The 23,877-nt window shown below is 46.5% G+C and overlaps 1 protein-coding gene across 2 annotated transcripts in view; it reads left to right on the forward strand.

Annotated features, from left to right (window-relative positions):
- The first annotated feature begins 2,300 nt into the window (after positions 1–2,300).
- MXI1 (MAX interactor 1, dimerization protein) overlaps positions 2,301–23,877 on the forward strand; it is a 76,563-nt gene continuing 54,986 nt past the window's right edge. Inside the window, exons 1-2 of one of the 2 annotated variants that reach the window (XM_006200215.4) lie at positions 2,301–2,774; positions 20,767–20,899. In XM_006200215.4, the coding sequence (XP_006200277.2) occupies positions 2,513–2,774; positions 20,767–20,899 (395 nt within the window). In that variant the 5' untranslated portion in view covers positions 2,301–2,512. Of the gene's footprint in view, positions 2,775–19,207; positions 19,514–20,766; positions 20,900–23,877 lie in introns of those variants that run through there. The other variant, XM_006200212.4, reaches the window with a different exon arrangement.

Raw genomic sequence — 23,877 nt, forward strand, 5'->3', positions numbered from 1 at the left:
GTCCCAGTCATGCATATAAATATATTTGTTTTCAAATTCTTTTTATTACAGGTTATTACAAGATATTGAATATAGTTCCTTATACTATACAGAAGAAATTTTTTTTTAAATCTATTTTTTTATATAGTGGCTAACATTTGCAAATCTCAAACTCCAAATTTATCCCTTCCCACCTTCTTTCTCCCGGTAACCATAAAATTGTTTACTGTGTCTGTGAGTCTGTTTCTGTTTTGTAGAAGAGTTCATTAGTATCCTCTTTTTTTTCTTTTTTTTAGATCCCACATATGAGTGATATCATATGGTATTTTTCTTTCTCTTTCTGGCTTACTTAGACTGATCTCTAGGTCTATCCATGTTGCTGCAAATGGCATTATTTTATTTATTTTTATGGCTGAGTAGTAGTCCATTGTATAAATATACCACAGCTTCTTTACCCAGTCATCTGTTGATGGACGTCTGGGTTGTTTCCATGCCTTGGGTATTGTATATAGTGCTGCTATGAACATTGGGGTGCATGTATCTTTTCGAAGTAGAGTTCCCTCTGGATATATGCCCAGGAGTGGGATTGCTGGATCATATAAGTCTATTTTTAATTTTTTTGAGGAATCTCCATACTGTTTTCCATAACGACTTCACCAAACTACATTCCCAAAACAAACAACCCAATCCAAAAATGGGCAGAAGACCTAAACAAACAATTCTCCTGTGAAGACATACAAGTGGCCAATAGGTGCGTGAAAAAAATGCTCAATATCGCTAATTATCAGAGAAATGCAAATCAAAACTACAATGAGGTATCACATCACACCAGTCAGAATGGCCATCGTTAAAAAGTCCATGAACGATAAATGGTGGAAAGGGTGTGGAGAAAAGGGAACCCTCCTACACTGTTGGAAGGTAAACTTTTCTCTCACAGCTTTTAGGAGCTTTTTCTCTACCCTAGCCAAAGGATGCAAAGATCACCCAAGATGGAACAGAGTATGTGTAGTATATTATATTATGGTCCAAAATGTGAATATATTGGCTTTAAAGTGCCAGTTACTGATTGTTCTTGTCATATCAGCAGGTTATTATAGTCTAAAAGTACACAAGACTTTCGTGAGGTTGTGTGTACTGTTTTACATGTTTTCTAAAGAAAGGTACTTTCTCCCTTTTTTCCAGAAAGTTTCCATTTCCAGTAAAAGTCTTCTAGACAAATGTGTATGAAGCTGTCTCTAAGCAGGGTAGCTGGGTCGCACAACTCCAGGGGGCAGCATTCACTGTGCCTTCTATGTAAATTGTTCCCCTGGAGGAAAATTCCAAGTGGCTTTGCAAGGTAACAATATTTAGATAGGCTTATTGCAGAGATTTTTTTCCAACAAAGTGCAAGTCTTGTTTCCTGAAGCTTAACCACCCCCCAGCCCCCTTAGATGCAAGTAGGGGACTTGGGCTCTTGTCTGGGTCTATATTGGAAGAAAACGATCTTACCATGAGCCAGGCAGCGTGCTAAGTGCAGATATATTTTAATCAGCACGTGAATCTTATCAGAGGTTTCACGGATGAGGAAACCTAGGCCAAGAGAGGTTAGAGGACTTGCTCAGGCACACACAGTCCGTATGAAGTAAAGATGGCACTTGAATCCTTCTCTATGGCACTCCTAAGGGTCCTGACTCCCACCACACTTCCCAGGTCTGCAAACATCTGTGGTTCCTGCAGGGTCTGCAGTAGCAGTGAAAACAATGTCAACTAGGGTAGGAATCTTCAGAGCCAAAAGGTGGAATTCCTCTGGAGTGGTGGGGGGGGGGGGATGGGGGAGTTCCTGGGCTGCCATTTCTGCCTTTCTGTCAAATAAAAGGGAACTAGGTGTGGAGGCACCCTACTGTGAGCTTTGCACAGCTGGACTGAGGCTGGAAAGAAGAGTGTGGAGAGAGATGCTTACATCTCCTCCCCCTTCCTGGAAAATAACTTTGCATTTGAAGGGAGAAAGAACGAGTGAGTAAATCTGTAACTGGGATTTGGTTGTTACCATTTATTGGGAACCTACTATGTGCCAGACGTTGGTATTATTTTTTGTGAAGAAGAAAAACAGCTTGTTTTTATGCGGGTGCACTCAGAACCACCGAATATTTTTTCTATTCGGGTTAAATTACAACGCTCTACACTGTGGTAAGATTTGGGGAGAGGCGGGGAAGGGTGCGGGGAGAGGCAGGGGGCGGTCCCTGCCTGTCTTGTCTCCACCTTTTATTTTGACCGGTCCGATGGTGACAGCCTCGCACTAGGACCCAGGCGCCAGAGCGCCTCCGTCTGTCCTGTAGGTTCATTCAATCTCCCATACACACAGACCCACAGCGAGACCGACACACACTCACACACACTGGAACACACAACTGCACGCAGCGAGGCTCAGGAAGTCAGGTCGCCTCCTCTCCTCGGCGCTTTCTTCGCTCCAGCCAGCCGGGTCTCCCCTGGGGCCCTTAGCTGCCCGGCCGCGCAGCCCCAAAAGAGGACGAGCTCGGCGGACCCCGGTCCCTCCATGGGCAAACGCGGGCGGCCGCGCAAGGAGGCGCGCTGCGAGGGCGCGGGTCTGGCCCCCGCCGCGCCCCCGGCAGTGGCCGCGCCCCAGCCCCCGGCCCAGCCGGAGGAGCCAGCGGGGGCCAAGCTCAGGTGCCCCTTCTCGGACATTTTCAACACCAGCGAGAACTCGATGGAGAAGCACATCAACACTTTTCTGCAGAACGTGCAAATTCTGCTCGAGGCCGCTAGCTACCTGGAGCAGATCGAGAAAGAAAACAAAAGTAAGTTTGGGGGCCCCTGCTCCTCCGGGCGCCCGGCTCTTTCTTCCTCGCCGACTTGGGCGACCCCGGTGGCCTGCCTGGCCCTCGCTCACCCCAACACACACATCCAGCCCTCGGCAGTAAAGCCGATGACACCGGAGAAAGGACACGCACGCACAAAGCTGCTAAAGATGTAACAAAGACGAGCGGGGGGTGGGGTGGGGGTGGGGGCCTGTCGGTGCGTCCGTCTGTCGGTCTCCGGGAGGCTGGGAGGACCGCTGGGGCGAGGAGCGGGGGAGTGTTGTTGTATGCTGACAACTAAGCCGAGAGCTCATCTCTTCGAGGTCGCCTTTCTTCCCTTTTTTTTTTCCCGGAGCTTACTCGGGCAGACAAGTGTTGTTTTTCTGTCGCTCGTTCCTGGGTGGGGTGGGGATTAGAAGCTGAAAGTTGGAAACCGTAGGCAGAGCTCAGCGGCTCCAGAAAGAAAACACACAGACACACAAGACAACGATAACAACCAAACAGCCCTCCACGGCGTGGGCTCTGGCTGACTCGGCTCTGCTTCTCCCTCCTGTCTACTTTGCTTTTTCCTCTCCTCTCGCAGCAGGGCTGGACTCAGGCCACTGCGTCCACAGATACAGTTCCCTTGCGCCTCTATTGCCCTGGGGTGCCCCTGTCGCCCCCTCCCCCCACAAAGAAACAGGCTGGCAAAGCCAAGCAGGGCCAGCAGCTCGCCCCGACTCGCCTTCCTGCGCTCGGGAAACTTGGCGAGGGGGACACAGCTAGAAGGAAACTTTGGGATCTCGCAGGAAACAATAGTTGGGGAAGAAGGTGTGGGCTGTTATGTGCGGTTTCTTTATTTTCCGGGAGACGGCTCCCGACTGAGCGCGTTGGGCGAGAAAGGCAAATGCCTTCCTGGTGGATTTATACTGCTCCCCCCCCCCCATTCAGGTGGAGAGAGACGAATTGTGGGGGTGTGCTGGGAGCCCCACCCCAGCGTGGCCTCCTTTTTATATTTGTTTCATTTTTGGCCCTGCCGGTTGGGTCCCCCAATTCTCCCCAGGCAGTCGACTCAGCTCCCTAACGGGGGCACGCGTGTGCGGTGTCTCCAGCACGGTCCTCACAAATAATAGCTGCGAGAAGAGGGAAGGGGCCGAGGCAGACAGACCGAAAGACTAGAGAAAAGCAGACTGTTTAATCTGTCCGAACAAGTAGGAAGATCAATGAGTTGGGGACGGGGGAGGGGGGGTAATGGTCCGATTGCAACGTGTCAGATTTTGCAACCTCCCCCAACAAACAACAACAACCCTCAAACACAAAAACACCTTAGCTGACCGACATCCCAGGCCTTCAGGGTTAAAGTAGCTGTGTGATGGCAGCAAAATCGTGCGGTAGCTTAAGGCAAAAACAAGGATTTGTGTTGGGAGGTCGGCGGTGCGTTCTTTTCTTTTCTTCTCTCCTGCTTTTTCGGAGTGCCTGGGTTGCGAGAAAGGCGCATCGCCGGCGGTGTAGCCGAATCAGTTTGCAATTATTCACGCGGGGGTGTGGGGGTGGGGAATGTGCATTCGTCAGGAGGGTAGTTTCTGAAAAGCCATAGCTGTTGGGGAGCTGGGTGAAGACGTGGTTTTGTTTGGTGTGTTTGCTTTTGTTGGAGGGGGGAGGGGCGTGATTTCTTTAGCTATTCCCTGCCCGGGTACCCCGGAGTCTGTCCCGTGGCGCCGGCTCTGGCGGGGGATGCACCCAGAGAGGGCACCTTGGCAGTGTGTGGCAAACCTGGTTTGCCCCCCAGACCCCCGCCCCAGAGAGGTGCACTAAGGAGGCGGCTGGAGCTTCCACCGCGTCCCGCCCCCCACTCCCAGCTTTCGCAGACAATCAGAGACCTCCGCCCCCCACCCTCCCGCCTCCGGCCGCCTTGGCCGCCGCCACCTCCTTGTTTACCCGGTGCCGGGGCTCCGGCGTGGCCACCAGTCACGTAAGCAGAGGGCCAGGCGCGCCGGGCCGGGCTGCCCCGCACGGAGCGGGCCAGCAGCAGCGGAGCCGGATTCCCGAGACTGTGGAAGCCAAGGGGCTTCCTCCCGGTCCCTTTCCCGAGGCGTTCGCGCTTCAGGCCCCCCGAGAGGGGCTAGGGAACCTCAGCGCCCCAGTCAAAGTCAACTTCGTGTGCGTCATCAGCCCCTCGGCCCAGCTGCCCCCCTCCTCCGGCCGGCTCCGCGGGAGTATTTTTAGCTCTCTTGCTTCTTTTCGGCGCCGCTGTTTGGCTCAGCATGACGTGATGCCAGCGGCCCCCAGATTTCCCCGAGAGCGTGGGGCGCCGTGCCGTGCTCCGTTTGGACTGCGAGGACCCTGCTCTAGGCCCTCGCCCCCTTCCCAACAGCTCCCGCAGGCAAGGGTGACCTCCAGCAAACTAAGGGCTACCATCCACCGGGCCCTCTATTATCTCCCCTGCAAACAGGAGCGGCCCACGAGGGACACTTTATTTTCCTCACTCTCGGTTCCCCCTCTCCTCCTGGTCTGGGTCTCCCGGTACGGAAAACAGTGGGTCCTACGTCTGCCTTGTTTTATTGGGGGCTTTTCTCCGCGCTGGCGGCGCTCGCCGTTGTTTTCTGCTCGCTGCACACAATGCCCGCGCGTCACGGCAGTCCGCGTGTGCACAGCAATAACGCGAGTCGGGGGGCGGGTCGTGCGTGCGCCGATCTCGGGCACTGCGGGTCGCTCCGCGCGCGCGGGGCTTGTTTTGCTTCAGAGCCCCGCTTTCCGAAACGCTTACATCATTCGGTTGTTGGGGGAGGGAGGGGAATCGAGGCGTTCCGATAGGATTCCAGCATCTCAGGTCCCTGGTTTTTGGAAGGAAGCAGGGACCCTAGCTTTTAAATTATTTTTATGACTGGGGGGCTCAAGTTTTGTTTGTTTTGCAGGGTTTTGTTTTTGTTTTTGCTTTTGTTTTTAGGTCACTACTGCAAAGGGCATTACTGGCCGGCTCAGGTGCACAACCTCCCCGCCTTCATTTCAGCCAATTCTCCTGTAATCACTTGATCTCAGTTTCTCCGCCTCCTCCTCTTCCCCCTCCCAGCTAGAGACACATGGTTTCCACATGGAGACAAACTTCTTTCCTCTGACTGGACTTGACCTAGCTGCGTAGCTCAGCCAATCGGCAGCTTTAGCTTCCTCTGACGTCACGCGTTGCTGAGGCTTGAGACTGAGGGGTGGAACCAGGAGGCCAGCCAGAAAATCTCTGGGAGCTGTAGTGCGGCCAGCTGGTACAATTTCTTCTTAAAGGGACGCTCTTCACCCCGGCGACGGATGTTGAGCCTCAATTCTCCATTTCGGGTTCAGTGAGACATTTTCTAAATGCACCGATAGACCCTGTTCACGAGCTCACACGTTCTTTTTTTTTTTTTTTACTGTTTGCAAAGTACTTACTTGGCAGGAGCTTGCCTTATTTTCCACTGTCATCAGAACTGCTTTTCATTGCCTCGTTGAGGTTTCCGTACTAGGAGTGTTCACCAAGTGTGTCCACAGTACGGAATTATTCCTAGTAGATATGATGCGTTTTCTTGTGGGAGGGGGTTCAAATTAAGTCACCCAGTATTGACTGTTTTGTGCAAGGCAAGGATTCCTTAGAATATGCAGGTACATTCTCCCGAAGTTCAAACTGATGTGAGTCCCTACGAATCTCAAATCATAGGCCTCCAGAAATATTAATCATGGATACTGTGACCCTGTTATCACAAATTCAGAAATTATATATAAATAACCTCTGACATAATCACCTATATCCATTTGGGGTCCAGTGAAGAGGTAGCAATTTAGGACTGACTGATTATTAGAAAAAATATTTACTTCCTGTTTTGGAAAAGGTTAAAACTGAAAGGGAAGAAGAAAGAAATTCACAAAGGGGTGTGTTGTGCACAAAAGCTGTTCAGAAGGCAGGTGGAAGTTACTGTAATGGGTAAGGTCTAAAGGACAGAAATGGGCTTCCCAGTGTCTAGGGAAGGTGGCTTTGGGGCAATGCTTAAGATAGAGAAGAATGATGGAAGTAAATGGAAGAAGCCATGTGTTGCTCTCTGGAGTGGATTACCTGGATTTAAGGATGAGGTGCTTTTCTAGGGGCAATGACAGGCCAAAAAGCAGCCTCTTCCTTCTGAGAGAGTAAGCTGCTGATGTGTGGTGTCATTTGGCCCCACCTTGCCTTCCTGACTTAATCTCCTCTGCTCCCGTCCAGCAGGTCCACCGGCAAGCAGACTTCACAGTCATGCCTCTGTGCTTGACTCAGACTCTTCCCTCTGTGTAGAATATGCCCATTCTCTTACTCCCCTGGGGTTATCTTTGTCTTACCCACCTTTCAATGCCTAGGTCAGTTACCACCTCCTCCAGGAAGCCTCCCCTGTCTATTTCTTAAGTCAGCAAGTTGACAGAATGAAAGCTTTACAGTTACCCAGAGCAAGGCCCAAATTCCTCCTTCACTGCTTACTGGCTATGTGATCTTGGGCACAAGTTACCTAACCTCTCAGATTCCATTTCTTTTTTTTTTTTTTTTTGTAGAACGGGGATAACAATAGCATGAGCCTCCTGTCATTGCTGAACAACTAACCGAGATGCTCCATTTAAACATTTAAAGTACCTGGAATGTAGTAGCTGCTCAATAAGTAGTCACTATTTTGAGCTTTAATAATCAGTACTATGCAATTTTCTACTTGCTTGCTTTTTATTAGCTTTCTCCTTAGAGGGAGATGATTAGCATCTTAAGGGAAAAGATCACCTACAGTACTTCAGTGTATGTACCATCACATATAGTGTAACATTGGGCACACAGTAGACACTTTATATACATTATTTGATTGGTTGGACTTGTCACTTATTGGCTATGGCACAGTGATCAGGTTTGAAGGCCAGGAGACACATGACGGCTTTCTGAAGACGTGATGGGCTTTCTGAAGACGTGGAGAAGAGCTGGAAATACCAATCTCTTCCAAGGAGGAAGAATGTCTACCATAATCAACACAGATTGCCCTTGGGCTGTAAAGACCAGGGCCTGTAAGGAGATGGTAGGTCAGGTCTGGAGAACTGAAACTGCATACTGTCATCAGCTGTGACTCTGCAGATGGATCAGTTATGGGCTTAGAGAGCAGGGAACCAGGGCAACCTGTGCTAAAATTGAGGGCTTTCATGGCAACTAATGTTTATGCAGGTCACATTTCTGCATGGCAGTATTTTATGATTCATTCATTCATTCATCCTACAAATATGTATTGAGCATTTACTATGTGCAATTGCTTTTTTTTCTTGAAAACTCTGTGGGTTGATTTATGGTGGGAGTGGAGTGGGGTATTTGTTTTTGGTGGAGCTGTGTAAAGAGCATTCTTAAATCAGGCTTCTATTTCCTCTGCATTTTAAATTATGTTCCTCAGACTCAACTTTTTTTTCAGTTTTAAATATGATCTCGGCCCATTGGTAAATGTCAGAAGTAGATTTTTGAGGATACTGTTGTAGCTTTCAGAGTTCCAGAGCTCCAGGGACTGGGTCCTCTGTGGAAAAGAACCAGGAAAAGCAGCTGGGCCTTAGGATGTTGGAGAGGCTGAACTGGGCCATTTCTGGTTTAGGGGGGAAAAGTTGCTCCACCAGGTCCAAGACAAAATAACAGCTGCTCACCTACCTTCCCTCTCTGACCAAAACACTCTCCCATTGACAGGGGATTTTCATTTGAGGATGGCTGGCAAAAGTCTAGAGGCAGAACTAAGGGAAATGAAGAGGGTGCCAGCATGCAGCAGCAACAATTAATTGCACTACTACCATTTAGTAAGCACTGGCTTAATACTGGCTACCATTTATTAAGCACTAACTGTCTACCAAGTTTGGGGTTAAACATGCATTATCTCCTTCAGTCCACAACTCCATGATGTCTGCAATTTTATTACCTCCATTTTACAGAAGGGGTAACTGAGGAACAGGGAAGCTCAGTAACTTGCCCAGAGGTCACATGGTTAGTAACAGCAGAGTTGAGTTTTGAACCTAGGCCTCTGACTCCAGAATGAGCCTGTGGTCTTAACCATGTATGCGTGTATGCATTTTCCAGCCAAGGAATGAAGTCCAGACAGGTGAAATGACTTCTTCAAGGTCACCCAACAACCTGAAGCAGAGTGGTTATTTGAAACACCCTGTTGATTGTCCAGAGTCTTCCTGTACACACTCTGCTTAGAAAAGCTTTAGAATTAAGTCTGGAGGCAGAAGAACCAACCAGAAAGGGTTTTTTTCACCCCCCTTCAGAGTTGTTGAACTCTTCTGGCCCTAACTCAAGTCAAGGCTCCTAGGAAACACCACCCCCTCCTGCTGCCTTTCCCAAGTCTGTCCTCTGGACATATTAGAAGACTTGGGGCTGTTGCTATGGTACTGGGGCCAACAGCAGGTTTATCAAAAGCTGGGTCTTTTGCTTTTAAAAAAAAAAAAAAGCCTGGCCCTGCAGAAACGGAGTTGGCCACAAAGATTTGCATCCGTCATTGTGGCTTGTTCTGTTTTAGATCCCCCTGCCTCCCCACCCCACCCCCTCTTCCCTACTACCACCACTTTCTATAAATACAGTTGGATAAATATTGATTTAAACTGGGTTTCTGGAGGAGAAGCACACGGTTGCCCTGGCCTGGTCCTCACTTAGATACCACCAGTATGCCAGGCCCGACACACCTAATCCCTGACAGCTCTGGCTTCCCAGTGACCCATTTTGGGGAGGTGAGTTGTGGTTTTGTGGCTTTTGAGTTAAAAAGGAGAGAGAATGAAAAAGAAGGGTAAAAAGCAACAACCCAGCAAGAAATGGGAATCTTCCTGCAGAATGAAGAAAGCCATTTTCAGCAGGCAGAAAAGGGGGGAAGTTTATTGCAGCCTGGCCTTCTGAACTAGTTCTCTTCCCTTTCCCATTCTTCCTTCCACTCCATTTTGGGTTTTGTTTTTAAAGGAGGCAGGTGGTTAGACAGAGCGAGGGCCAGAAGGAGCACCAGAGGTCACAGAGCATCCATCAACTTCACTATACAGATGGGGAGGCTGAGGCCCAGAGAGGGACAGTGGCTTGCCCAAGATGACACAGCAGAGGCAGAACCAGGTCCTTCTGGGCTATGTTCTCTCCTGCCTGTGAGAATGGGTCTCAGGCAGAGCCCCAAACTGGGCTTTTGTTTTACAGGTCAGATGCTCATAAAGTCAGCAATTCTCAACCCTAGTTTACTGATCCCAGGGTGTGTCTGGTTATTGCAGAGGTCATTGCAACATTCTCAATAGTCTTTCAAAATGAAGCTAATTTGAATTTGCCATTTAGAAAAAATATTTTCTTTTACATTTAGGGTGGGGGGAGTGGGAGATGCCCAAAGGTGGTGACAGTGACAGGATGGCTACCCAGCCATAACTGAGGAGGTGGAATTCAAGTCTTCCTGGAGGAGCCCCTCCTTCTGGGGGTGGAGGGAGGAGCTCTGAGCTCACAATGCAGAGAAGCTTCAGATCCACAGGGACAGACACCTGGTCTCTTCTGCTAAACTAAAGGGAAGTAATTGTCTCTGATATTATTGTCCCTGAGTGGCCTGGCTGGAGGTGTTAAAGGTGTCAGCAGCTGATCTGATCTCTCTGGCCAAAACTGATGGGCATTTGCCACCATCCTCCTGAGATGGAGGTTCCTTCTTTGCTTCCTCATCTTGGCAGAATGCTGTGCAGGGCCCCTTGCTTGTGAAATATTTTGAAAGTTCAGGTGCTTATTTTGAGCAATACATCTCCAGGAAATGTATGTACATAGGATCCCTTTTTCAAAAACTTAGATTAGAGAACCTCTCTTTAAAAGGCTCTTGTGGCAAGTACTCCTATAAAATGTGGAATTATGTTTTCTGCCAGGAATTCTCCGTAAGTTTGTTCTGTGAGTTTGTTCATTCATCTGTTCATCAAACTGATATTTAAGGAGTACACACTGCTTTATGTCAGGCTCTGTGCTAGGACCTGGATGTACAGTCCCTGCCCTCATGGAGTTATATTCTCTATTCCAGTGCCAGGGTTTAGACATTCAGTTATCTTAAAGTAAGCCTCAAGAATGTGGGACTGCATCTGACTTGGCCTTTGATTCTAGCTATCATTACAGACAGAATGAAAATTTGTGTTGGGCTTCCAAAATAAGGAATAGTCCCTCCCCTCCCGGCATGGACCCTCCACCCCCCAGCCTGGTGTTTAAAATCCTTTGTGTTTCATGTTTATCCTTGTAATTTTTACAGATCTGGTGCTTTTTTTTTTTAAGCTGCCTGAACTTAGGAAATCAAGTACCATGTAAACAACCTTGTAAATAAACACATTCCACTCAGTTCTTTACAGATTGGGGCATTCTGCACTTGGAGGATTGTCTGTACCAGTGTTCCTACCAAGCCTGCTCTCCCATACAACATGCCCTTGGCCACATACCTCTAATAGCCAACTCCAATGTCTGCTAAAGAAATTTAAACACAGCAAAATTAGAAAGATAAACACAATGTCCTGCAGGAGAGAAAGATTGGGAAATTTAAACTAAAGCTAATAAAAGGGGATTTGGAGTACCTGCTATTTGAGATATTTTACTCTGTATCTTTATTCTATTAGCAAGGATACTTGAATAAAAATGATTTGGGCTTTTAATACTGTCGTATAAAAATATTAAATGTTGTATTAATGGAGGGCATGCCCAGGGCTGCTCTGTTTCTGGCCATGGGTGGCAAGTGTGAGCTCACATGGCCTTTGTTTTTATTTCTGCAAGAGTCCAGAGCTACCTTATAAATTCCCTGTGTTAGCTCCTTCTTACCTTCACCACACTCGACCACCTCTACCATATTTCTTGACTCCCAAGACCCTGAGTGTCTTGTATACAACTTTCTTTCGTTCTTTCCACCAGCTGGAAAATTTAGCTCAGTTCAACAAATAATTTCTAATACCGGTGAGGAGACACGCACTGTGCTTGGTGCTTCCAAAGTTCAGTATGTATGGTCTCCAGTTTTCGATCTATATTCCAGTGCAAATGATAGACAAATAGAGACCAATAAATAATACTTGTCTGTCTCCTGGGAGTCTGATAGTCTGTCCCCAGGGGGCCACTGACAAGAGCAATGTCATCTCTGTTTTCCAAAGGAATAGTGATAATGGTCCCTTTTACTGAGCTGTTACTATGAGGCAACACAATGCTAAGTGCTTTATAGTAAATCCTCACAATCCTCCAACAGGAGGGTGCTATAATTATCCTCATTTTATAGATGAGGAAAGCCTTAGCAAGGCTCACTAACTTTCCCAAGGCCACCTACCAACAAAGAGTGGAGCTGAGACTTGAAACCAGGTTTTTCTTTCTTCCTAGGATACTTCAAGGCTCTGAGAGATGCGTCAGAGAGCAAGAGGCAAAAAATGGAATCTGGAATGTTTGAAGTCCAGGCTGAGGGTCCCCTTGGGGATGCTTCCCTGGAGTGACTTCCTTTACTTCCCACTCATCCTAGGGCAGAGAGAGGGCAGCCAGAACCTTCCGGGGCTCTTTACGCACTGACACTGAAGCCAGATAGGGCCCTTTTTCTGGGAGGCCATGGTCTAGGTGTTGCCACTTGCACTGGCAGTACCACCTTGCCCAGCACCCCCTGGGGAACTCACCCGACCATTAGGGCTCCCTGCATGCTAGGGTGTCAGGGGTGTGAATCCACACCCTGTCAGGCTCTGCTAGGTTTCCTGAAGGTGCCTGAGCTGGTAGGGCAACTGGTCTGGCCTATGCTTGATAAGTGTGGGTGGCACAGATGAGCTTAGGTCCTGGCTGCCACCTTGCCAGTGTGGGCCAGCTGGGTCTGGTCAAACAGCACAGGTCCAACCTCTTCCTCTCATCCATCGAGATCTAGGAAACAGGAGTGATCTTAACTATAACTGGGTTCATGTCATTTACTTGGTGAAAGCCCTTCAATAGTTTCTTTCCTTTCCTATCTCACTTAGAATAAAATCCAGATTCCCTGCATGGCCTTCACCCTTACTGTTTAGCGTGAGTGTGGTCTAAGATGGACAGCCTTGGTGTCTGTCTGCGGGGGAGCTTGGGAGAAAATGGGACACCCAGTTCCCTCCTACCCCGAGCTGCTGAATCAGAATCTGCATTTTACCACAATTCCGAGGTGACTGGTGTGCTCACTAAAGTTTGAAAGGTTGGTGGAAACAGCCCTCATGATTGCCCTGATCCCTCCACCCACCTAAACTTCCCCTCCATTTATTATCTATCCCTTATCCTACTCATCATAGTTTATCATCAGTCTGTCAGGCTAGAATTCAAGCACCTTGAGGATAGAGACCATAAGTAGTTTTGTTCATTATTCTGTCTTTAACATCTAGGTTAGTGTCCAGCACATAATGGATGCTTAAGGAGTATTTGTTGAATGAATGATGAGTTCTCGGCCTTTAACCTTCTGGCCTAGTGTTTACCAACAAAGGAGCTGTGGTGAGATATTTCTTCTTGAGCAGATTAGTCCAGAATACTGCAGGATTTAACATCTGTGGTTCTCACTCACTAAATGTCAGGAGAACTCCCCAGCCATTGTGATGCTCAAGAAAGACACCTATACATTTCCAAAGCCTCCTGCGGGAATGGTATTACTCCTGGTTGAGACAATTGCCCTAAACAATTTTGTTTGAACTTGTCTGATTGAACATACCCTCAAGTATGCTGTGGGGTCCAAGAGTTAAAAAAAATCCAGATTTGAATCCGTTTGCTACCTGTGTGACCTTGGGCAAATCACTTAACCTTTCTGGGCCTCATGTGTGAAACAGAACTCTCAGAAGTGTGCTAAGGAGTAAATGAACTGACTGTACAAGTAGCACCATGCACGTAGTTGGCTCTCATGACATGGCAGCTAGTAGGCAAATGGAGGCATATTGTTTGAGGATCTCTGGAGAATCCCAGAATCCCAGAATAAGAGTGCTGGAACGGGAAGAGATGGCAAGATCGCCAAAGGCTTTGGTCAGCAAGGGCCTGGTATTGTATTCTAAATGGTGCACCTGAGGCTGAGAACTCAGACACAAGGCAGCAGGGCTAGGTATGTGATTTAGTGTCCAAGGCCTTGCTGGGCCTAACAGTGACCTCCACAAGTTTCTGCTGCCTGGAAGGGAGTGGTGATGCCAAGGAGCGGAGGCAGGGCAATTCTAGGCAGGTTCCTGGCAGAGGAGGGAGGGTTACCAAGGGCTGTGGCAGGAATGTGGGGCATCCTCTTCGCAGCAGGGGAAGGCCTCTGGCAATTTTTTTTTTTAAGGTTTTAAATCAAGTTGCATCTATCTTTGAAAGAATAGATCATTGCATCCAAAACCTGATGAATACAACAAGAAATTATAGTATATTTTTGCTTTTGAATATAGGTGCAAACATTCGAAACAAAATAAACGAAATGTTAATCATGGAATGAGCAGTGTTTCAAAAGGGTAAGATACAATGGCTGACCAGACTATATGCCAGAGATGGCCAAAAGTCACAAATCTACCAGTATAAATGATTACAACCACAAATTAAAGGAGAATAATACATGACTACAGCAACACATGATGAAATGTCATTAAAAAAAAAGTATTCAGGAGGCATTCCTAATGAAGGAAACCACTTCCATACAACAAAGATCATTCACCTGTGATGGTCTTTTATTTAAAGTGGGGTGGCGAGGTTGGGCCCGTGGCTTGTGGTCACCACCAGCAGAAGAGTTGATTCTGATGCCAACCTTTCCTTAGGGAAGAATGAATCTTGAACAGAAAACAAAGGCAGGCTTTAGATCCCTTTGGAATGTAACTTGATCTTGATATTTAAAGGACTGGGCCCCCACAAATTTAAAAGACCAGAAAATGTATTCCACTCTATTTATCTATTTATTTTTAAAAATGTGAATCAACCAGGAAAATAATTATGGAGATGGGTAGAGAGCCCCGGATGAGAGTGTAGGCCTGAGTCCTAACCCTTTCTCTATCAGTTTGATCAGCTGTGTGGCCTTGAGTAAGTTACCATACCTCTCTGAGCCTGTTTTCTCATCTGAAAAATGGAAGCTGGATTGAGGAATAAGCTTAATGATACAAATTTCTATGAAGTAAACCCTGAAAGGTTTGCTTGGAGGAACATTCCCTTGGCGTGGCCCTAGCAAAATCCTCCTGAATACCTTATCAGTTGCACCCCCAATGGGGTACTCCGGGGTAAGCAAGAGTTTTCAATGTGCATATTAATTGAGTCCTGCAATGCAGATTTCTTCTTGAGTCCAAGTTAATGCAAAAAAGAAGGAAAAGGACATTCGTGAGATTAACACATCCATTATAATCACCGAAATAGGCTGCTGTTGTAAGGGCCATTTCATAAAATGTAAGAAGCCCTTTTCTAAGGGGGAAGAGACAGGCCAGGATGGAAGTCAAGTGCAGCTGTTTGAGCCTCTGCCAGTGGCCTGATCTCACCAGAAAACTGAAGTTAAAAAACAACAAACTTCCAGATTCAGCGATCTCAGATTAACACTGCCTCCCCCTGCCGTTTCCTCCCACCCGCGTGTCCTTTCTTTCCTTTTCTCCCCAGCTCAGGCACCTGGGTGGCTTGGTGCTTTTCCGTGTGGTTGGGATGTCAGTCGGCAGCCCTGACGACTGGAGCCCTGGGAGGCGGCAGCTACCTCTCGGGTTTAGCATTACGTCATCCTTTCTAGACCCAAATTTATCTCGGCTGCACACAGACCCGCAGCTCTGAGCTGCCGCTGACTCGAGGAGAGCTTACGCATAAAGTTAGGCAAGGCTGACTCACCCGGCAGAGGGAAAGGGTTTCTGCTGCTCTTCACGTTTTTGGGCTCCGAAGGCAGATGCGAGGCGGAGGCTGCGGTTGTCATTTTGGGGTGGGGGATGGAAAAATGTGTAACAATTCTGCTTCTTATTTAAGAGCTCGGGACTCATCCTCCCCTGTCCTCAACCTTGATTATTTGAAGACCCCCCACACCCCCATTCCTAAAAATAATTGTGGAAAACAGTGCCCTGCACAGTAAGCACTTTGCAGTTTCAGGGAAGTTCTCTTAAGCACCAGGTGTCACCAACCGAGTGACTTTGGGTTTGTACCTGAACCTCATGGCCCCTTCCCCTCCTTTCATCTTTCCTGTCTGCAGAAACGATGTAACACAGACCAGCCGCCTCCATTGTTCATGAATCTGCAATAAATCATTTGGAAATTTACACTGAGTAAACTGTGCAGGGAAAGGACCCCTAAGAATGGAGAGCTTTTGCCTGCTTCCTCCGCAAAGCAGGTCGCCTCCATCTGGGCTGTTTGTTATAGGCCTGGGATACTCTGGAGGACTTTTTCCATCTTCAAATGAGACTCCCCTGAGAGAGATACTTTAGGGAGAAGACAGAACCAGAGACTGTGGTTCTTTCGTCAGTAAACTTCGGAAACCTTGCTTTTCCTCAGTTTCCCCATCTGCACTTGTAGTGTAGATCGGATTTACCTGAATAAAAGGAAAGTCATAGTTGCCTCTGGGCTCCCAGGCTGGGCTGGTGCTGAGGGATGGTTTGTGTGTAGCATCACTCTCCCAAGGCTAGAGCCCCAAGTTTTGTGCTGTGGGAGGCCCATATGGCCAATGTCCAAACAAGAACTCCCGGAGTCAGATGGAGCAGGGAGAAGGAAGTGGCACATTTAACCACTGTTAGAAAAGGCTGGCTCTTCCTGTACAGAAACTAGTCCTTAACATTGCCAACCAACACAATCACCTCTTCTCTTTTCCAACATATGCATGTGGCCTTTCGGTGATTCTTGTGCTATTTTCCATCTCCTTGTCTCCCTCTTGGGCATGGCTTTGAAAGAAGGGTTAGGAAACAAACTTACGTTTACCAGTGGAGGAAGAGGGTGAGAAAGGATACATTGGGAGTTTGAGATTTGCATATACTAGCTACTTTATGTAAAATAGATGAACAATAAATTTATACTGTGTAGCACAGGGAACTATTTTCAGTATCTTGTAGTAACTTATGATCAAAAAGAATATGAAAATGAATATATGTATGTTCCTATATGACTGAAGTATTATGCTGTACATCAGAAATTGGCACAGTAAACTGACTATACTTCAATAAAAATATATTTTAAAAATTACCTTTAATGGAAAAAAAAAAAAAGAAGGGTTAGTTAATTCATCTGGAGGTCAGTTGTGAAAGGCCAGGCATGTGCAACAAGCATCCTGTCTTCTCTAATACCCTGCTAGGGCTTATGATATATGGCTTAAACTCATCTTGGACCCAAGTGTATTTTCAGTTTGTGCTTTATTTCTTGATTGTGTGTCACATGGTTTACCTTCTATTGGGTAGACTTTTATTTGTCATATAACTACCTCTTTTAAGTTCCTGGGGTAACCCGTGATTTGGGATCTACAGTTTACAGGGGTTATTATGTAAGTGGTAGAAACTAACAATTTTTACCCTCGACTTACAAGATGTTCTGAGTAAATAGGTATTTTCTTTTAAACAATTCCATTTTGCCCCTACCCAATATGTCCCTTGCTGAATGTGGAGAATTGTTGTTACAAATACCAATGGGAAAGCCCAGATCTGAAGCAACCTAACCAACAGCTGAAAAAGCACAGTTCCGGTTTCAAAGCCTTTATAAAAAAAATAAATAAATACTCTCTCCTGTGGTTTGTGAACATCTCTCATTCTGGGTCTCCCTGTATTTGGTTCTCCATCTATTTGGTTCTTAAATGTGGTGCCAAGTTTAATATTTAAAAGGGCTGGAAGAATTTTGCAGCTTTTGACCTCATTGGAAATCTTGTTCACTTTGGGGAAAAAAAGTGGGGGGCGGGGAAGCATATTAAAATGCAGCATGAAGCCCATAACATTTTTGAGTAACATTTTCATCCTGAGATGGTATTTTCTGCAGTAGACACTGGAATGATCATAGGGAAGGGGAAATTCTCCCCTCACCAAGTTTCTTATTATTTTGCGTGTCCACCAGCAGGTTAAAGCCATCAGGGTGGTAAAAAGTTATGGATGTTTACAGAAGCTTGCTCCTGGAGCATTCAACAGTTACAACCCTCTTGCCCTTCCTCACTCTAGACCAGGGATTCTCAATCAGGGGATTTTGTGCCCCAAGAGACATTTGGCATTGTCTGGAGACGTTTTTGGTTGTCATACCTGAGTTGGTGGTGTGCTACTGGCGTCTAGTGGGTAGAGGCCAGGTATCCTGCTGAATATCCTACAATGCACAGGTCTCCCTCCATCCCCCACCCCCAACAAGGAATTATTCACCCGAAATGTCAATTATGCTGAGACTGAGAAACTCTGGTCTAGACTTTAAGGACTTGTTAGTTTGGGTACTTGGAAAGGCAGTGGCAGTGAGAGCATCCATTGGCAGTCTTGTAATGTGGTCCTGCTCTCTTTAGCCTTTGCCTTCAGTTCCCTCTGTATGGAGAAGAACATGAAAGGAAACAATCATCATAGCTTCCATTTATGGAGTGCCATGTACTAACTGCTGGAATTATTTCATTTAATCTTCGCAATAAGCCCTATGGACTTTACACTCCTTGGGAGCAGGGTCCATGTCTGTTTCTCTCATTATTGTACACATTATGTCTAGTACAGTACCTGGAAGACAGCAGGCTTTCCATGTTTGGATACCTGGAGTAATTATACCCATTAATACATGAGGAAAATGAGGCCTGAAGAGTCCACACAGCTAGTGTTAAGTAACAGAGTCAGGATTTGAATTGAGCCCTGTGTGACTCCAGCACCAAATCACTTACACACTGAATTACATCCTTCACTTGCAAGCACCCGAGAAGTTTCCTAACCTCTAAAATCATGAATGAGGGGCTGAAGGAGGAGAAAGGAGTTTCTTAAAATTGTGTGTGTGTGTGTGTGTGTGTGTGTGTAAATAAATAAATAAATTAATTAATTAATTAATTAATTAATTAATAAATAAATATCTCCCAACAAAAAAACCCTCTACTTTAATAAGGGCCATAGGAAGCCCTCTCTGGCTCTGATAGGATCATCCCTTGTTTCAGAAACAGTTTCTAAGTAAACTGTTTCTGAACAGTTTCAAGTATTTCCCTGTGTCTTGTCTGAGCAGCACATTCCGCAGATGGGTAAGCTTAGGCACATAAGTTTCCCGAGAAAGTAGTAGTAGATACAGAACGTGGCACTTGGGATAAAGAATGCTGTGGCTCTTGGGCACTTGCAGGGAATCACTGAAAAAAGGCCTTCCCGGGAGTAGATTCTCTCAACTCTTCTGTCTGAGAAGCAAAGGCCAGAAAACTTCATAGTCTATAACCGGGACGGGGAAATCCAGCGGACTACATCACCTAGCGGCCATCGCGGACGCAGGCGTACTGAGGCGGCGTGCGTACTACGACTCCCGGCGTGCAGGAGGCGGGGCAGGACTACATTTCCCAAGAGGCAGAGGAAGGGGCGGGAGGGGGCGGGCCGTGGCACTGCTCCCGCCCCTCCCCCGTGCTCGCGCGGAGAGGTAAACAAACCGCGTGCGGGCTGCGGGAGGAGCGGCGGGAGTGGCAGGGGCTGCGGGGACTGCGGGGCGGCGGGGGCGACGGGGACGGCAGAGAGCGCGCCGAGCTGCGACAGGGCTGGCCCGCCTGCCCGCCGCACATGTCTCCGGGCGGCGCCGGGCTGTAGCCGCCGGCGGCGCCTCCTGTCGGCCGGGGAGGGGAGCGCGGAGAGGCCCCGGTCGCCGCCCGCGGTGCCCATGGAGCGGGTGCGGATGATCAACGTGCAGCGCCTGCTGGAGGCGGCCGAGTTTTTGGAGCGCCGGGACCGAGGTAACGGCTGGACGCCGCCGCCTCCTCCACCGCCTGAGCCCGCGCACTCCTGCTCCGCGCGGGGATTGCGGTGCGGCGGGTGAGGGGTGCGTGTGTGAGGAGGGGGTGCGCGTGTGAGGAGTGTGCGTGTGAGGAGGGGTACGCGTGTGAGGAGTGTGCGTGTGAGGAGGGGGTGCGCGCGTGGAGTGTGTATGTGAGGAGGGGTGCGTGTGTGAGGAGTGTGCGTGTGAGGAGGGGGTGCGTGTGTGAGGAGTGTGCTTGTGAGGAGGGATGCACTGTAAGGAGGAGGTGCGCGTGTGAGGGGGGTGCGCTGTGAGGAGAGGGTCCGCTGTAGGAGGGGGTGCGCGTGTGAGGGGGGGTGCATGTGTGAGGAATGTGCCTCGTGTGAGGTGCGTGTGTGATGAGGGGTGCCTGTGGGAGGGGGCGTACATTAGTGCATGTGTGTGAGGGGGCGCGAGTGTATGTGCACGGGGAGCAGGGGAGCAGACTGTCACCTGGGGGATGGGAGGGAGCTGGCCCTGAGGGGAGGTGGAGCAGAGGAGAGGGAGGGAAGGAGGATGCTGAGAGTGGAGGTGATCTGAGGACCTGGACGGAAAGAGCTGAAGGAAGCTGGTGGGAGCAGTGCCGGTCCGGGTGGAGGAGAGCTGAGAGCAAGGAAGGCAATGCAGCTGAAGAGCAGGGAGGAGGCCAGACACTTGTGGGAAAGGGACCTCTGCCAATCCTAAGTGTGGTGTGATGCGATCCCTTTAGGAATGGAGACTAAGAGATGTAATGAGATTGGGATATGAAGAGTACCAACTCTGGGAATTGTGGTATCAGGAGAGAAAGGATCCTTCAAAGACTGGTGATTGAATTATTTGAAATACACAAAAATGTAGGGCTTGGAGTGACACCTTCTAGAAAGTGGGGATAGTTAAAGGAAAAGGGATTTTGAGGCAAGTAAAATAATTGAGGTGAATGGTAACTGGTTTCAGAAATGGAGAGAAGGATTTTGGAGAGGAGGGAGAAATTACTTGGTTTGGAGGAGGTATTGGTACACCTTCCAAGTGAGAGTTGCATCTGTATATAATGTCACAGGATTGATGTCCAGGCAAGGGCTGGAAATTTTATCTTCCACCCAGAAAGAGTGGGGAAAATGTACCTCTTTTTTTCCCTCTTGTTTTCAACAGCCTGTTCCTGCAAGGACTTCAGATCTGTGAATCCATGAATTTGGGTGTATTCCTCTTTATCTTTTTTTCTTGCTATCTCCTTAGAGTGTGAACATGGCTACGCCTCAACGTTCCCCTCCATGCCAAGCCCCCGGCTGCAGCATTCAAAGACCCCACGGAGGTTGAGCCGGGCACAGAAACATAGCAGCGGGAGCAGCAACACCAGCACTGCCAACAGGTAGTAAGCTGGGGAGGTTTAGAAAGGGCAGCTGGAGGGAGGGAGGAAGGGAGCACTCAGACCGAAGTGCTGACCCTGCTGACCTCAGTTCTCTAATACCAGGTCTAGAGCAACACTGAACAGCCAAATGGGTGCTTTTACCACCATTCCCAGGGATTTGCCCTTTTCGAAATAATAAAGTCTAGGGATCATAACCTGACTTTGTGTAGAAGGGAAGGAATAGACTCTGGAGAGACAACCAAAGAACTCCTTGCTGGGATTATTAAGTGGAGATGTCTGTGACTGAGGGGGATGGTAAGTTTAGAGACTTGGCAGCATGTGTCCAAGCGTGCAACCACATGCTAAATGTAATCTTGGGCCAGCTTTAAACTTGGATGATCCAAGAATTTTTAAAAATCAGGAATAGCTCAGGCCAGTATAAAGCAGAATCAAGGGTTTCGTTAAAGAAATAAAAATATTTAAGTAGAATAGGAAGTTGGTGGGCACTTTTTTTTTTAAAGGATAAGATTGAATTGGTAAGGGAGCTTTCAAAGCAAAAAAAAAAAAAAAACAAAACAAAAACCCGAGAAAGAAAATGCTTATTCTTTGGTCAAAACAAATACCTAGTAAATACTTGTCTGAATGTATTCAGACATAGCTGACTTCTGTTTTTTGAAAATTTTTGGTAGTGTCCAGCTGTCTCTTCAGTGTTTTTGTTCTAGAGGGCCAGTGAATTCTAAAGATTCATCTCATATGAAGTTTTCAAAAGGTTTGTCTTAAAATCGAAATCAACAGATGCTTGCCTTTTCCATTGGTAAAAAGAATTGAATGAGACCTTTGCCCCAAAGTTTTGTAAGGAGAATATAAGCATTCATTTTGGAGGGGCACAGAGCAATCTCTGGGTAACTAAGTTTGCCTGAAGACTTTGGGGAGCTTCAGACAGGTACTTAAGTAGTCACTTGAGGAGATGGGCTAGGGAGGGAGCAGAAGTATGGGCTTTTACTAACTGATGCAGAAAACCTGAGGTTTCCTATAGTTTAGAGTTCAAAAGGTCAGATCTTCCCACTCTGCTTTTCGGACATCACTGAGGCAAATCACTAGGATTCACCCTTCTTTTTGATTTATCTTTAAAGCTGTGTGTTTGCTATTTTGGCTTCTTTTCTTCGGTAAGGTATTTTGTATATTAAACAATTTTTAAAATTATAAAAATAATTAGCCATAAGCATAATATGCTGCATTTATGTTTTTGTGTGGGTCTAGAGGGTTTCTTGTGGTAAGTTTGGGATGAAATATAATATGCAGCATTTTAAAAAAATGTATAAATTTTCTTGCTCTTTACTGTTTCTCTGGTTAAGGTGTCAGCAATTAACATCTGTATTCAGGAATTGATGAGTTTTCCAATCTATGTGTAGATTAAACAAAAAAATTTTTTTTAACTTTTGAGACATGGGGAAAGTACCAGATAGGGAAACCAAACCTGTGTTGTCATGCTACAAGTGTTTATTGATTGTTTCCTACTTTCTAGAAATCATGTATATGAACTCATTACATTTTTTTCTCTGTCCTTTACTATTCTCATGGTAAATTGAGTGGATGAACTACATACTCAACAAAGTCCCTTCTTCCCCTGAAGTTCTGTGACAGTGATTTATTGACAGTTTTAGAGATGAGTTACTATATTGGTTACTCAGTATACCACCCCATCATTGTAAATGTGCCATTTTTACTAATAACTCAAGGATTATATAGAGGCATAAATAGGATGTGTATTTCTAGATTTTACAAATTATGTTACAGGTTATTAATGTCTTTGTCATCTGTTAACTTATACTTTGCTCAGCTTGGGGTTTTGACTAAGTGGTGTTTCTCTTTCATGCTAGTGTTCTTGTTAGGGTTCTGCTATTGTATATGGGACCACATTGCTAATTAGTGTGTATTTTAACACAGCATGTCAGAAAATTTGTAAAACTACAAGTATACCACATTGTTCTTAGTACCCCAGGGAAAATAATTACATGTATTTTGGACCACCCCACCTAAGACTGAGTAAGGTAATTTTTCATGGGAATATAAATAGTAAAAAAGAAAGAAAAAGAGATTTTAGACTGTATTGTCTTGGGGTCCACTGACATGTGGTATTTAGGCTGGGGACTATAGATGAGAACTAGTATGTTAAAGTGGAACACTAGAAATACCATTTAAAATTTCAGCTTCCTGGAGTAGGGGAGCCAAGGATCAAATTCCAGTACTGGGGTACTTGGGAGATAGTGTTAGTTCATTTGTAAGGAAACACTGGAGACACTGTTAACTCTAAACCTATTTCTGGATTTAATAAAGATTTTATTATACAGGTTACAGAAAGCAGAAAGAAATAAACTTGTAAAAATTTCCATTTATTAGTCATCTGAAACAAAAGAATAGAGTTGATGAGTATTATGTGTCTTCTCTTCCTTATCAAAAAGCTTCCTGTGTGGCAGTTGCTGTTCCTATTACGTATCTTGATCATTGATCTCCTGTGTATCATAAAATGACACTTGTTTTCCTGACACTGTAGCATCTTTAAGATATAAAGTTGGTTGACTTTATTACCCTAATATTCTCAGGTATAATGTGATATTCTTGATATAAAATGCTACTTTATAAATTTATAGAGCTGAGAATTGACTCATTATAAATTCCTATTCCTTCCTTCTCCCAAGACTTGAAATCTTAACTTTCACAGAAGTACAAAGTAGAGAAAATGAGTGATATAATGTGATATTAAAAGCATATACCTCAACAATCCTAGTAGTTTTATCATTTGGGATCCTTCTGACAACTGGGAAGTGGGATCTATAATACATAATTTTAAAAAAATTCATGGTTGACTTTACTGTAGTCTTGGTCATGGCTTTCTGGCACACTTCCCAAAATCATCCTTACTGAGATGTTACTGCTTCTAGAGAACTGGCTGGAATCTCTGTCTGGCTCATCAAGTAGCATTGGATAAGCTCAGATTC

The sequence above is a fragment of the Vicugna pacos genome, chromosome 11 (assembly GCF_048564905.1).
Source record: "Vicugna pacos chromosome 11, VicPac4, whole genome shotgun sequence".
In the NCBI taxonomy this organism is placed as follows: Eukaryota; Metazoa; Chordata; class Mammalia; order Artiodactyla; family Camelidae; genus Vicugna; species Vicugna pacos.